Source organism: Sinocyclocheilus anshuiensis, unplaced genomic scaffold (assembly GCF_001515605.1).
Source record: "Sinocyclocheilus anshuiensis isolate Anshui unplaced genomic scaffold, SAMN03320099.WGS_v1.1 scaffold1472, whole genome shotgun sequence".
NCBI lineage: Eukaryota > Metazoa > Chordata > Actinopteri > Cypriniformes > Cyprinidae > Sinocyclocheilus > Sinocyclocheilus anshuiensis.
Window position 1 is genome coordinate 299,071 of NW_015542453.1, and position 16,840 is coordinate 315,910.

General features: G+C 36.9%; 1 protein-coding gene across 1 annotated transcript in view; it reads right to left on the reverse strand.

The window, feature by feature from the left end:
* Positions 1-280: 280 nt before the first annotated feature.
* LOC107693692 (zinc finger protein 644-like) overlaps positions 281-16,840 on the reverse strand; it is a 19,416-nt gene continuing 2,856 nt past the window's right edge. The window contains exons 2-5 of the mRNA XM_016493161.1: positions 6,739-9,388; positions 5,160-5,693; positions 3,363-3,488; positions 281-1,150 (exon numbers count right to left, since the gene is read on the reverse strand). Of these exons, the coding sequence (XP_016348647.1) occupies positions 945-1,150; positions 3,363-3,488; positions 5,160-5,693; positions 6,739-9,364 (3,492 nt within the window). The 5' untranslated portion in view covers positions 9,365-9,388 and the 3' untranslated portion in view covers positions 281-944. The remainder of the gene's footprint in view (positions 1,151-3,362; positions 3,489-5,159; positions 5,694-6,738; positions 9,389-16,840) is intronic.

Consider the following 16,840-nt stretch of genomic DNA (forward strand, 5'->3'; position numbering starts at 1 on the left):
TCGGTTGTACGTGTATAAAATGACTGCTACTCTTGCAATCTGTAGATTATGTGGCACAAATTGATATCAACACATTTGCAAACAAACGGTTACATTCATAGCTGAACATAACCAACAAGTTGAAGACGACAAAAACATTTTATTCTGAACAGCAAAACTGTTTATAGTGATTTACATTTTTTCACATAAATTACCTAAAAAGGTTTATACACAAATATTTGAACCGTAAAAAATCACCTACACAAGTAACAGTTCATGTTTCTTTTGCTTTCCTTTTTTTTTTTTTTTGCACACGTGGCAAACTTACAGATCAAAGATAATATCAAAACAGGGTAATAAATTAAAAACCAAAATGTTACCAGAAATGGTGTAAACAGGGAGTTATGACATGCATACTGTCCGAACTGCTAATATCAATAGAATGGGTTGTTTCACATAATGACTGGTGTGTTGGCATGAGTCAAAATTCTAATGTAAATACTTACATTTCTTGTACTTACATTTACAAAAGACTTACATTTCTACACATATGCATCATATGTGCACCTTTTAAAATCCATGGATGGGACAAAATAAATTGCGTTGGTTTTCAAATGAAAATGGCTTGATATAAAATCCACATACAGTTTAATTTCAGTTTTTGTAGAGCATAAATCTGCCTTGACAGATTAAACTCGGTGTGAGAAGGATCTGAGGTAAAGGTTGTCTTTTGGTGGGTTTCACTGAAATCTCAACATATTCACCCACCGGTCGTACGTTCTTTGACAATGTTCAACACCAGCACAATGTAACAATATCTAAAAAGCGGTCTGTGTTAACAATGGATCCTCAATAAGAGTAAAAAACTTAAAAGTCCTTACTGATGGCAATATAAAATTCAAATGGGAACCAAACAATTTACATACAAGTCATATTCCAAAGACAAATTGTGTGTTTTCCTGGGCTCATGAGGATATTTGCATCACTGAAGGTTGTGCCTGTGGTACTGTGTTGGGGCAAGAGTCCTTGGGGAAGGAGGCGACTTCCACCATCCCTGCCCCTGTGTGCGGTACAGCGGTATTCATGATGTGCCTCTGTAAATGCTTTATCCAGTCCTCCTGCACTGACAAAGGACCCTGGAAGACTAGATCACAAAACCTGCACACGGAAACAATTGCACATTAGATTTACAATGATGCACTGACAAATGGGCTCCAGAAAAAAAATAATATATGTAATGGGAAAAGGAAGAGACAAAACAACCTCACAGAAAGCATTTTTATAAAAGTAAATATGTAATATTTAAATTGTATGAAATTTATGTAAAATACACACACACACACACACACACACATATATATATATATATATATATATATATATATACATACACACATAATAAAAAGTATATACTGTACATGGAAAGCATATTAAATGTGACCATGGACCACAAAACCAGTCTTAAGTCGCTGGGGTATATTTGTAGCAATAGCCAAAAATACATTGTATGAGTCAAAATTACCGATTTTCCTTTTATGCCAAAATCATTAAGATATCAAGTAAAGATCATGTTCCATGAAGATATTTTGTCAATTTCCTACAATAAATATATTAAAACTTAATTTTGATTAGTAATATGCATTGATAAGAACTTAATTTGGACAACTTTAAAGGCGATTTTCTCAATATTTTGATTTTTTTGCACCCTCAGATTCCAGATTTTCAAATAGTTGTATCTCAGCCAAATATTGTCATATCCTAACAAATGTATTCATTTATTCCTAACTTGTTTATTTATTCCTAACTTAATTATTCAGCTTTCAGATGATGTATAAATCTCAATTTTAAAAAATTGGCCCTTATGACTGGTTTTGTGGTCCAGGGTCACAAATAAGTGTCTAATGTTTCAAATGACTTTTATAAAAAGAAAATGTCAAAATACACATGAAATAATGTTCCATCGTTATTCAGTGTAATAGATTTATGTAAAAATGAAACACTTATTCTGACCTGTACTTAATAAAATATATAAAACAAAAAGTGATTGTACCAAATTGAATTATACTTTAAATTATTAAAATTGTCTTGCTGACAAATGGGTAAAACCTTGTAGTTTGAAGGATAGTGGCAAAGACAGGTAAAGATTTAAAGCAACAATTAATTTGTTTTTGGGGAATATGCTGTGATCCTTAAATAGAATCTTTTAATGTCATCTAACGATTCTTGTTCTAAATGTGTCTAACAATATATTATTTTTTTTTGTTATATGAACTTAGGTCTGTTTCCAGAATTAAATCACTGAAAGTGGTTCTGAAATTTGTGAGGGTGCTCTAGCCTGAATGGAAATCTATTGTCATGTAAATTTTTTGTCCAATCCATTGCTATGGTTATCACTATCAATCATTGCTATTTCGAGAGTGAATCCCGTATAGGCTAAATATACGGAATCATTCTTGAAATTTTACAGCGTGTATGTTTCCAAAAGACAAAAGTTTTATACAAATTCTGAACAAATTATAGCCTTTAAAGGGTTAGTTCACCCAAAAATGAAAATTAGGCTGTTTTACTCACCCCCGAGGCATCCTAGGTGTATATGACTTTCTTCTTTCAGACGAATCCAGTCGGAGTTATATAAAAAAATGTCTTTGATCTTTCAAGCTGTTTAATGCCACTCAGCGGGTGTTGCATTGCTTCAGTCCAAAAGAACTTAAAGGGGTCATATGATGCTGCTAAAAAGAACATTATTTTGTGTATTTGGTGTAATGAAATGTGTTTATGCGGTTTAAAGTTTAAAAAACACATTATTTTCCACATACTGTACATTATTGTTTTTCCTCTATGCCCCGCCTTTTCGAAACGCGACGATTTTTTCAAAGCTCATCGGTCTGAAAAGCGAGGTGTGCTCTAATTGGCCAGCTATCCAGTGCGTTGTGATTGGCCGAATACCTCAAGCGTGAGATTAACCGAGACTTGTCATTTGCACTTATATATTGTTGCTCTTTTGTTAGTTTTGACTGCTTTTATTGTCCTCATTTGTAAGTCGCTTTGGATAAAAGCGTCTGCTAAATGACTAAATAAATAAATAAAATAAATAAATAAAAACCATCAGGTGTTAGTATAAATGTCTGCTACTAAAAGCATCTGAATCAAATTATCAAAAACAATTATACTTGTTTTTTTATATTTTTTAAGTTACTTGTTCAGTTACTTCCATGTTACTTGTTATGAGAAATTGCCACAGTCAAAGCAAAGTGTAGGCAGTGAGCATGTGACATGCATTCTTCAGTAGATCAAAGTGACAGTGAGGTGCAGCATCTTTCATAAACAGGAAGTCAAACGCAAGTACAAAATTCATTAACACAGGAGGAAAGAAATACACATACTAGTTCCGTCCAGAAGAGCTTTTTTCTTTCTATGTGCATATGCCCTCAAATGATTGGAGAGACTAACACCACTGTGGAATGTGGTATTACAGTGCACACACACTTTTCTATCGAGTTCACTTTTCTCTGTAACAGAAACACAACATATAAAATTAAACACTTACAGTCATCATAGATACTATAATACAGGTCACATTTATATTAATGAATTAATATAAAATGTTAATGTATAATAATCTATCTACAAATATAGATCTCTCTATCTATCTAGCTACAAATATAGATACAGATATAGACATATAGAGGCATGTTTCTATAGTAGACTGAAATTTATGGCTATGGACCCTTTTCACAGACTGTGATGAAAAAATTGACCAAATTTCTATAGTTATTAAATTATAATTATAGTTTAAAAAAAATTATTTAAATCACTGCACACTTCTAAGACTATTATAGTTTTTTTTACTTTTTTAAATTTAAATTATTGTACATTTCTAAAACTATTATTGTTTAAAAATATATTATTTAAATGATTGTACATTTCAAAGACTATACTTCGTGCTAAACTACAACATTGCTAACAGTAAATTAACAGTAAATTTGATCTTTGTCTCTTCAAGCTGTAATCAATCTTTATATATATTTTTTTTCTGTTTTGGATAGTCGTGGAAAAACTATTGTCGATTTTTTATTTTGCTATTTGACCAAATATGAATGGACAAATTATATTTGTTGTAGTCTCCCATTTATCAGCATAGAATTTTCTCCAATATGTTGACATCTTTTTCTGAGAAACTCAAAAATGTGATCCATAGCCAAAATAGGGTCCAAAAAATAAAAATAAAATTACATCTGAAACATCAATTATTTGCTAGATATGAGGGTTTATTCATCTTTTCATGTTATTTCAATAGATAATTCCCCTCAAAAAATAATTCTGTCATTATTAACTCCCCCATGTTGTTCAAAACATGTATATTTGTTCTTTTTCTGCATTTTTGAAGCATATGGGTATGGTAAATAGTGCTGGGCAAAGATGAATCGTGATTAATCGCATCCAAAATAAAAGTTTTTGTTTATATAATATATGTGTGTGTACGGTGTATATTTATTATGCATATATAAAGACACACACATACAGTATATATTTTGAAAATATTTACATGTATATATTTATATTCATATCATTTATATTATATATGCATATTTAATATATAAACAGCATATTTTTCTTAAATATATACATGCATGTGTGTGTATTTATATTTGTGACTCTGGACCACAAAACCAGTCATAAGTCGCACGGGTATATTTGTAGCAATAGCCAATAATACATTGTATGGGTCAAAATTATCAATGTTTCTTTTACGCCAAAAATCATTAGGATATTAAGTAAAGATCATGTTCCATTAAGATATTTTGTAAATTTCCCATCGTAAATATATCAAAACTTAATTTTTGAATAGTAATATGCATTGCTAAGAACTTTATTTGGATGATTTTCTCAATATTTTGATTTTTTTGGACCCTCAGATTCCAGATTTTCAAATAGTTGTATCTCGGTCAAATATTGTCATATCCTAACAAACCATACATCAATGAAAAGCATCTTTCAGATGATGTATAAATCTCAATTTCACCCAACTGACACTTATGACTGGTTTTGTGGTCCAGGGTCATATACATAATAAATATACACAGAACACACATATATTATGTACACAAAAACTTTTATTTTGGATGCGATTAATCGTTGCCCCGCACTAATGGTGAACCATCCCTTCAATGAAATATTACCTGCTAGAGAATTTGGCACTGCTTTGAAAGGTTGTATCTCCATGCCACAGTCTCTGCCTGAAGATAAAAGGATAGCCTTTCTCGCCGTGTGGGATGGGTGCTTAGCTTTGGTCTCTTCATGAGCTCTTCTTTTCTTCAAAATTCCAATCAGATCACTTGGTGGTGAGCCTTTACTAATGTCTATCCTTTTCTTTTCCTCCCTATCATATTTCTGCCGTTTGACAGTAGATGCAAAGGTTAAACCGTTACTCAACCTAATAGGATGGAAAGAATTAGTGGCGCGGCACTTCTTCTCAAGAACCTGTAGCTTCATCTGAAACTCTTTCTTGTCACGCATCAATTCTTTCAATATGATCACTGGAGATTTAGACACGGTGGAAGAGGGTTTGCCCAGGCGCTTCAGATGGCCTCGTACATGGTTGGACAGCCCAGTCCTTGTGTCAAACCACTCCCTACAGAGAGGGCAGATGCGCTCTGTCTGTTGGCAGTCAGTTTTCAGCTCTGCTGGATGATCAGTCTGGGATGTATCCTCTTCTGCAACAGGGAAACCATATGCAATCAGCTTCATTTACAACAGATATTTATTGCTTAGAAGCCAATTCAATTGGTCTAAACTAAAACTGAAACTGGCTACACTAACCAGCCTGCATGTTAGCTAACTTGCAACACACCGGTTGTGTGGGAATTTTAAACTACTACCTTAAAGGGATACTCCACCCCAAAATGAACATTTTGTCATTAATCACTTACCCCCATGTCGTTCCAAACCCGTAAAAGCTTAGTTCGGCTTCGGAACACAATTTAAGGTATTCTGGATGAAAACCGTTATGAAGCGACGAGAATACTTTTTGTACGCGAAGAAAACAAAAATAACGACTTTATTCAACAATTGGTCTCCTCTGTGTCTCTCCGCATCACTGTAGCCGCGACACAAGGATACGTTTTCTATGTGTATTTACGCTTTTATTTGAACGAAAACAGCGCATCCGTGCAGCGCGGCTGACACAGAATAGCGTACGCTGCTTGCGTTCAGAGGATATCCTCCAAAATGGCGCTACAGTGATGCGGAGAGACACAGAGGAGACGAATTGTTGAATAAAGTCGTTATTTTTGTTTTCTTCGCGTACAAAAAGTATTCTCGTCGCTTCATAACGTTACGGTTGAACCACTGATGGCAGATGGACTATTCTGACGATGCTTTTTATACTTTTCTGGACCTTGACATAAATTCATCTACTGGAATATGCCTAGTACACAAAATATTCTATGGATGCACTAAAATAAAAAAATTCTGGCCGATACGGATAAGCCGATAATTATTTTTCCTAGTTATGGATGCTAACTGCAAAACCAACTGCTAAATAAAATATCTAGCCTACAATAAAGCTATATCTGTACTATTTGTCGTTTTCCTCCCATTTTTTTTTTTTTTGCAATTGTCTTTTAAACCTGAAAAAAGGAAAGTATCATAATTAAAGGCTTTTCTGCAACTAATATCTTAATTGATTTCATTAACAAATGAAATTGAAAACCTCTGAATAGATGCAAGAAATTATATCAAGTATAAGAGAAGCATCACCTGTTTTGACTTGTGGCAGTGTTCGTCGTCTAACTGGAGGTACTTTTTCAAGAGAAGTCACCTTAGCTACAGAATTCCGTACTTTCAGGCCCACTCTGTGCAAATGTCCTCTTATATGATTAGAGAGGCTAATTCCGGACTCAAATACAGCAGGACAGTACGGACAAGCCTTCAGATCGGTCTCAACATCTGAGCTCGGTTCACGCTTTACAACTGTGATCGCTTCCGAGATTTCGTCATCCTTGCATTCATCTTTGACAGAAAGCATCCTTGGGGAACTGTGGTTTTTCCCAAAGTGACCAGTTGAGGCACCAAGACTTGCTTTTGCAGGTGAAGTCTGTTTTTTAACAAAACGTGCATTAGCATTCTCGTTACTTTCACATTCTTCAGGTCCAAGATCATCATTAGAATCACACAGAAAATGACCGTTGTTTATCATTTCTTTACTCCTCTTGGATGTTTCAGGTTTCTTAAAATTTTGTCTGCATTTTGGGAAATCTAAAAGAATATCTTGGCCCTGCATATTGTGGAATGGAGTAGACATTTTCCTTTTGGAAGGTGACTTCTTTAATGTTTGCTTTTCCAAACTTATATGCATATAGTTGGTGTTTCCAACATCTTCTGAACAAGTAATGTTTTCATCAGACTTAGAAGTTCCTTTAGTGTTCCCTTCTTTAGAATGAGCTGATATTTTCAGACACTTTAAGGGGGACAAACTAGCACCTGTTCCAGAAAAAGTGGTCTCGCAATTGAGGGAATCGTCAAGACACTCTGTTGTACTGCTTCCATCAGGCTCCTGATGAGTGTTGCATTCTGAGGCACTCTGGTTACTACGTTTCTTTCTGGATAAAAGTGTGTGAATTGATTTGTCATGTCTTGATTGGCTTTGGACACCTCTATTCATAAACACTTTTTTCTTCCGTACAAGACCACACTTCTCATTGGACGACAAGCTTTTATTTTTGTCCGGTGCTCGGATCTTCACTGACAATTTTGGCGACCTTGCTGTTGGTTTTGCACATGATGTAAGAACATTGCAAACAGAGAATGACTGTTCAGTTGGAGGTGGTTCTTCATCACAATTGTCAAGGGAATGTGAGGATGCCTGTTCTTCTATAAACTGCGGTTGACACGAAGCCTCAACATGGTTTCCAATTATGTTTTTAGTTTTTCTTTGAAAAGAACGGGAGAAGGAAATTGGACATACTGATTTATTGACTTTACGCTCCTGAAATCCATCTGATTTCCAAACAGTCAGATCAGACCCACTGATGCCATGTTTATGAAGCAAATGGCGTCTCAGTTCAACTTCATTCATTTCGACAAAATCGCACTTATTACAACTATAGTACCGCTTGTCCTTCTCGTGGGTCTTAGCGTGTTGCACAAAGGTGTTTGGACAGTTCGTTCCAAAGGTGCACTGGGGGCACTGCAACTTTGCATCTTTACCATCATCTTTAATTTGATGCAACTCATTTATTTCTTCCGTAATTTTGCGTCGCTTGTCCCGGTGAACACTTATGTGATTTAACAACGAACTCTGATCATGATAACACTGTCCACATTCCTTACATATGAATGGCTTTGAACTAGTTGTGTCTGTATTACATGTAATTTGTCTGTGTTCTTGAGATTTCTCTTTAAAACCACTGTTACGGGGAAAAAATGTAGGTTCCTCAATAGAACACGAGTCTGATGGCAAAGTTTCTCTAATTAATCCCAACTTTTGAGTCTTGCTAATAGCCTGTTTTGCAGGTTTGGCAAACAGGTGTTTGACTGCCTCAGCAGCTCCATTAAAATACTTGGTACGCTTTACAATGGGTGACTGTAATTTGGATGGTTTCCTTGGGGAGCGCGTCTTCTTAACATTACTGCATTCTATCTGGCTTCCTTCCCCCAGGTGATCCTTTTTTGATTCAAAATTCAACTCAGGGTAGATGTCCTCTGAAGGATCAACTTTTAACACCAGTTTTTCTTTACGTTGTCTTCTTTTATGGCCGAACGGTGAAGGAGCTCTTCTTTTATGGTTGATGGGTGAAGGAACAGGGGACAGTTTTCCCTCCATTTCGAGACCATTATCATCATCCCACAGGAACTTCATAAATTCTCTTTGGGGATTCCAGTTAAGGTCATTTCCATCATCATAATGATCTAATGAGCTTTCTGGAGATTCTGTATCAAAGCCCCATATGCCCCTATGCTCCACATCCTCCGCAGTCAATGTTTGCCTGATTGTTATTTCCCCCTCTTTTCTGAGTGGATCAGCTCCTTCAAAGTGGACATTGGTTGTGACTGAATTCTGAGCATGTAATGATTTGGGAAGGAATCCTGGTACATTTTTTGAAATATCCAACAAGATTTCATCTGAGATATGGGGTGAGGTGGATCCATTGACGTAAGCAGCCTTGGCTGGTCCATCTGAGCAGATGGTGTCCATAAAACCAACAGTGGTCAGGAGGTCTCCTTGGTCACTGAGTAGTGCCATGGTCTCTTGAGGATAATGCACTGATGGTCCTAATGTAGTTCCCTCTGCACAGAATGTCTCACTGTTCAAAAGGTCCTGAGAGTTTCTTGACATTGAGGTGTCATTTACCTCTACTTTGGCACTCTCCTCCAAACCAGACATTCCTAGGAATCCTAAGGTCCGTTTCTGGGGAGAAAAAATGAAATGAGCATGCATATCAATACATAAATGAATTAGGCCTAATGTTAACTTAGAGACACTAAATATTAAATTACCCTATAGCAAATATAGGCAGTTGGATCCATAGCATGCCCATCTTATAGAATTTATTTTAAGGCCAGGACACACCAAGCCGACGATCGGCCGTCAGTCAATGTCGGGCCGTCTGTGAGCGTCTTTCGGGCTAGTTTGTTTGGCACACATCGGCTCTAGTCGGGCTCACGTCTGCGGCAGTTTGCCCAATTTTACATGTTGAATCGCCGTCGGGGCCGTCGAGGCCGTCGTCGGCGTCGGTGAGAGTGAGAACTCTGATTGGATGATCAGTTTAGCGAACAGGTCAGTGCAGGAGAATTTAAGAGAAAGTGATGAAAACGACTAACTAAATGAAGGTGGCACAGACAGAAGGCTGTTCTAATGTTACGTGATCTTTCCCAAGCATTCCAATAGCCTATGGGAATATTTTCATAACAACAAGAGCTGCTAAAAATGACAACTGATATTCAAAATGGTAAGCAAGTGCTGCTTTGTTTACGTTTTGTATATCTGCGTATATCCTTATTTCAGTTTCTCCTCTTGAATGACAAATATATACTATAGATAGCTGCTAATATAGACAGCTAATTCCTCTCACGCAGATGCAGAACATGCGTGTTAGTTTGCAGTCGGCTGTAGTTTATGCGGTGTAGTGTTCAAGCACGGCTTTTTGGTCCGACGCCCAACACCGTCGGCTTTCATTGCCGCTAGTTCTTTGAAGTTGGCTTGGTGTGCCCGGCCTTTAGGATTTGAAAAAGCAACTTCGTTATATGACGTGCTACATTCTATGTAAAACCATTAAAACATCCACAGACAACTCACTTCAGTCAAGCATAGACAATATGGCAGAGGGCAACAGTTGCCATATGGGTGATAAACGATATCATATCAAGATCTCTAAATTTATGTGGATAACGATGATAAGCTCTGGATATTTTTACTCCATATGGATTAATCAGAACAGCAGAAATAAATGCGACATGAGCCAGTTAATGCTTGTCGCTAATAGGCTAAGTCTTAATGTTCTTAATGTCTTTGTGTGAATGAATAGCGCGGTTTTGTCTGATACACAAACTTAAACACATTAAGTGTTCAACCGTAATTTTACGAAGCTACGAGAATACTTTTTGTACTCAAAGAAAACAAAAATAACGACTTTATTCAACAATTCATCTCCTCATACGCCGTTTACGTTTAGTAACGTAAACGGTTGAACCCCTGATGTCACATGGATTATTTTACCGATCTCCAAAAAAAAAATCATTATTTTTCACATAATTTACCTTTATTCTACACTATACATTCTTTATTCTCTGTCCCTTCTCCCATAAACGCGCTGATCATTTCCTGCTTTTATGAAGCCCCTCCCTCAGAAATACGTGATGGGCTCAGATTGGTTAGCTGGCCCAGTGTGTTGTGATTCGCTAAACCGCCTCTAGTGCGCATCTGAACTTCACGCCCATCAGCTCAGCAGCATGTGCTCCGGTTGTATTGTAAACAATGGCATCGTCAATATTCCTTATCAATTTGAGCCCGATTGAGACGCAGAGGTTATGTTAGCTTATGTTAGCTTTTAATATACGGTTTTATTCTGATTAAAGCTTTAATACAGTACGGCAACCGCATGTGCGTCCATGTTTAATGCTTCTCATAGCTATGTGAAAATAAGTGTATAATTGGAACATTCCAATTTGTTCAATAAGTTCATTGTTGGAGCTGAGCTGAATGAGAGAGCGAGAGAGAGAGAGTCAGTTTGAGCCCGATTGAGATGCAGAGGATATTAGTGAAGAGGATCGTGCAAAACCTGTGCAAGCACAGCTCTTAATGGTATGTTTTTTATTGTTGTTGTCTCATACTTTTCAGAATCAGAATCAGAATGAGCTTTATTGCCAGGTATGTTTACACGTACGAGGAATTTGTTTTAGTGACAGAAGCTCCACAGTGCAACAGAATGACAGTGACAAGGCAGGACACAGATAATAAAAAGAATAACATAAAAATTTACAATGTACAAAAAAGCAAAAAAACAATATATAATATAGACAATTTTGTATGTACAGGTATGTGCAAATTTGAAATGTAAATAAGTATGTGTTTTAGATACAGTGTTATTTGTAAATGCTGTTACTTCTGTTAGCTTTTAATATACGGTTTTATTTAAAGCTGATTAATGGTTTAATACAGTACGGCAACCGCACGCACGTCAATGTATAACGCTTCTCAAAGCTATGTGAAAATAAGAGTATAAATGGAACAGTTGATTGTTGGAGCTGAGCTGAATGAGAGCGAGAGAGAGAGAGAGAGAGAGAGATAGATGCAGAGCGTGTGCAGAGCAGGGGGACTGTAGGAACAGTATTAAGAACCGCTGTTTAGAACATTGATTTTGAAACTTGTGAATCCATTAGAATCGTTAGAAGACAGAATCGCGATTCATATATGAATAGATTCTTACGTGCAGCCTAGACAATTTTGTATGTACAGGTATGTGCAAATTTGAAATGTAAATAAGTATGTGTTTTAGATACAGTGTTATTTGTAAATGCTGTTACTTCTGTTAGCTTTTAATATACGGTTTTATTTAAAGCTGATTAATGGTTTAATACAGTACGGCAACCGCACGCACGTCAATGTATAACGCTTCTCAAAGCTATGTGAAAATAAGAGTATAAATGGAACAGTTGATTGTTGGAGCTGAGCTGAATGAGAGCGAGAGAGAGAGAGAGAGAGAGAGAGAGAGTATTGAGAACCGCTGCTTTTTGAACATTGATTTTGAAACTTGTGAATCCATTAGAATTGTTAGAAGACAGAATCACGATTCATATTGGGGCTGGGCAAAAAAAAAATCGATTTTTCGATATATAGTTTTTTAAAATGTGGTCGATTCAATATCGATTCTCAAAGGCCACGAATCGATTTTTTTCTATATTTATTTCCGCAAACACTGAACATAAGATTTACGTTAATCTTATTACTAGTCTAATCCACTAGATGTCACCCCCTTATTTGCCTTGCGCGATGTTACAACGGAGAGTCCGTCATTCATTCATTGCTTAAAATGGCGGATTCAGGTTAGGCTTGCCGCGATAGACGGTGTTGACGGTGATACCGGTGTTAAGCCGCAACACCGGTTACGTCACTTGCCCACCGCGTCACCGACCTCCACCGTCGTTTTGATTTTTTATAGAAATAAAAATCACTTAGCTCAGTAAAAGAGCAGACACTACAATTAAAAACTGAATGCGGCTGCTCAATGCAGCATGCCGAACGACAGTCGCATCACAGATCAGATTTCATTTCTCCAATGAGGAGAGTGAGTCGAGCTGACTGACAAGAAAAGTGGGGTGAGACAGGCAAGACAATGGCGGATGATTTAGTTTCGAAACGACATGCAAAAGCGCCTGTTTGGCAATATTTTGGATTTTGAAAAGCCTGTTGATGAGAGCTTGAAAATCGAAATCTAATCAAATTGGAACATCTGAATCGATACCCAGCCCTAATTCATATATGAATAGATTTTTACGTGCACCCCTATTTTTCTCTTCCTCGCAATCAACCACCCCTTTAAGGGTGCTTTCACACTTGGTTCGATTGCTTGGTCCGAACCGGAGTTCGATTGCTCCCCCCGCCCCCGCTGGACTGTTCACATTATATTATTTGGGTCTGAACCGCGGTTCGTTTGCCATAAAGCCAGCAGCTGTTTATCCCGTTGCTTAGTAACGATGGCGCAGGAGAAGACGGCAAAATGCGTAGCAAGGCTCTCTTCAATTTTATATTTATGTTTTTGAACCGTTGGTTTTGTTTCCAAAGCTTCAGTACATAACGGCACTTACGTCTGCCTTATGCAAATGCTCTAAAGAACTCTGAAGGCGAATAGAAATGAGATATACAGCTCTCTGCTTGCAGCGCGTCAGTCACGCTCATCAGGAAAGTGAGTGAAAAACACACATTTTGATCAAATAATACGTCATTAATAGCGGTTTACTTCCGTGATTTGGTACGATTGTGTTCACATCAGCAGCGAACCGTACCGGAGTTCACTTGAACCGTACCCCAGACCACCCTTTTTAAGCGGACTCGGGTACGGTTCGTGGGTGCGCACCCGAGTTCGGAAGACATGCGAACTCGGGTTCAAGCGAGTTCACATCATCCAAACGTACCGAACTCTTGACGTCAATCGAACCCGGGTGCGCACCAAAAGTGCTAGTGTGAAAGCACCCTAAGTCTTCGACGTAGACCGCCTTTTAATCTTTGTCTTGCATAAACTACAGTTGATTCATGTGAAATATCCACTCCTGTACATCCTTTGCAAAATCATCAGATGATCTCTTGTTGGTGGACAGACTGTAAAGCCGCGAGATGCGTGATATCACAACAGATGGCGGTAATGAACAAATTTAGTTTGTCAGAAGAAGACGCTGCGCTGCTTCAATGCATTACTGGCTCGTGACTCATCAGAACGCAAAACGGAATGTAGCTTTTGGTTGTGCTACACCACTACTTGTTGAAAAAAGTAGTTAGCTACTGGAAAAGCTACACTGTTTTAAAAGTAGGCCTAGCTGAGCTACTGTCACGCTACTGAAAAATGTAGTTACGCTAGTTGTAGCTAGCTACTCCACTAACACTGACATGATCACACGTACTTCATCTCCAGAGTAGGGCTGTGAAAAAAAAATTCGAATTTCGAATATTCGTCGAATTTCAAATGCGACGACGATGTAAGTGTCATTGCATTGTAATGCTTTTGTTTAGTGGCCGACCGATATTGGTTTTTTGACAGCCGATGCCGATATCTTGGCAAGCAGGGTGGCCGATGGCCGATATAAAGCCGATATCATTTTATTTATTTTAATTGATATTTAAAAAATTTGAAATCATTTGAAAATGGATTAAAAAATAATTGTGTTAAATAAACATACTTATACTTTAGATGACAAAGTATATCACAAATAAATAAATATTTAATAAAAATATAATTAAAAATGAAGTAAACACTGTAACCAACAGGACACTCAGTATTCTGGGAAGTTTGTGTGCATTGGGAATCATATTTTTTCAAATAAAGCCAAGGTAACACTCATTTTACATACAGCACACAGTGGAAATGACATGAATATGGCAGTGGGCAAATGCATAAAGCGCAGCATAATTTGAAATCACGAGTTTAAAGTTTTTCGATCGCACTCCAGTGAAGCTGAACTCTCCTAATGTCCGCGTTCAATTCGCACGGATCGACCGTCACACAGAGAACACGCGATCATGCAGGATACAAATGCACACTTCACAAGATCTCACAGCTGAATCCGACTAAGTTTGCAAGGTTTGTGAAGTTAAATGCTCATTAGTCATTCAAAGATTTGTTTAAATGATATAAATGCATATTTGCTGAATGCTGACGGCAAACAAGAAAGTATTATAATGTGTGCCTTTCTATTACTAATAATATAAAAGCAATCGTTATAATACTTTTTGTATACATATTAATTCCTTTGTTTAACCGTTCTATTTTAGACAGACCAAGAGGGAGAATGTGAGCACTGTGTGCTCAGGCGCTGCCGTTCTCAGCGCCGTCAAAATAAAAGTCCCACTGCTTTTGTTAGCCTATCCAGTTGAACCCACTAGAAGCGGCGCTGCTACGTTGTTCATTCAATATATTGCGGAAAACGAGAGCATCAGTGTGGAGAAGATGTTGTTTATGTCAAAACTGAAACCAAGCCGTTCACACAGAACGTATATTTATCACATTTTCTAGAGGGACATCTATCAGCGTTGAACTCGCGTCTCGCACAAGACAGAGCCATGTTTAGAAAGCCATGTAAAATTAATGTAAGTTTAACTTTTAAAAAGCATGTCTCAAGACTTTATGGCGGTTTTTCCCCATCCCACTGTATCTCGTGTTTTTAAATGAAGAAAGTAGCCTACTCTTTGTGATTGGTTTTCGGTCCTTTGTATTAAACTATACATACATGGCATAATATTTTGCTCGATGTGCCCTCTTGTGGCCTCAGGAGAGAAGCCAAAAGCTTTTTTTCCCCCCTAACTGAAATTATGCCTTTTAAATACGAATTTAATTCGAATTTTTATAATATTTAAGTAGAAAATTCGAATTTAGTTTTTCAGTCATTTTGACAGCCCTACTCCAAAGTTGCCCTGAGAGTCACTTGTTCACAAGCTTTTCACAATTTCATTTGTGAAGAATATACACTGAAAATTAAAATAAAACCGAAAGACCTTCATGACAACTCGTCAAAATAAAAGTTTGGTTTAACTTGAAGAAATTATTACAGAAATAGATGACTATTTTTAAGGAACATCATACAACCAAGGTATTTTTTCAATAATTTATAGTTATACAGTGTTGTTAAAAGGTAGCTGTCTGTGGACAAAGTTGTCTTTACATTCATTCTCAAGGTCTAACAAACATGTGGAAAGCATTTCCTTCTCCATTAATGGTAAATCAATATCTTGATTATTAGCAATATCACATGATATGGAAAAAAAATATTGTAATAATATTTTAGGCCATACTGCACAGCCCTATCATGCCACTGTATGATTGGTCAGTAACATTACGGCTTAAAGGGTTAGTTCACCCAAAAATTAAAATTCTGTCATTAATTACTCACTCTCTGAGTTTTCTCAGATAGGATCTGTTTCCTACATTGTTGTGATTTGATCTGAACGGAAACAGCGTATCCGGCATGACGCAGCTGACACAGAACAGCATACGCTGTTTACAGGGTGATGCGGAAGAGACAAATTGTTGAATAAAGTTTTTTTTCTTTTTTTTTGCGCACAAAAAGTATTCTCGTAGTTTTGTATAATTGCGATTGAACCACTGATGTCACATGGATTATTTTACCGATCTCCTTGCTACGTTTCTGGACTGGGAACATTTCAGTTGCGTTGCTGTCTATGCAGGGTCAGACAGCTCTCAGATTCCATCAAAAATATCTTAATTTGTGTTCCGAAAATGAACGAAGGTCTTACGGGTTTGAAACGACATGAGGGTGAGTAATTAATGACAATTTTCATTTTTGGGTGAACTAACCCTTTAACAAAGGACTAGTTACCCTAATAAGATTCAACAGATTTTAGTCATTTAAATCAGCCCTCATTTACAAATGCAGAGATCTATAATTTGTAGAAATTGTGTACTTAATTTAATCTACAATGCAAAATTGGTAAAATTGTTGCTGCATTGTATTAGTCCGCAATATGTTGTTTAAGAAATTTATATCATAGAAATAAATTCTGGTTTTCTGTGATGTTACCAAGGTAACATTACATTATCTAGCTATATTAAAGGGGTTATATGATGCTATTTAAATTTTTCCTTTCTCTTTGGAGTGTTACAAGCTCTTGGTGCATAAAGAAGATCTGTAAAGT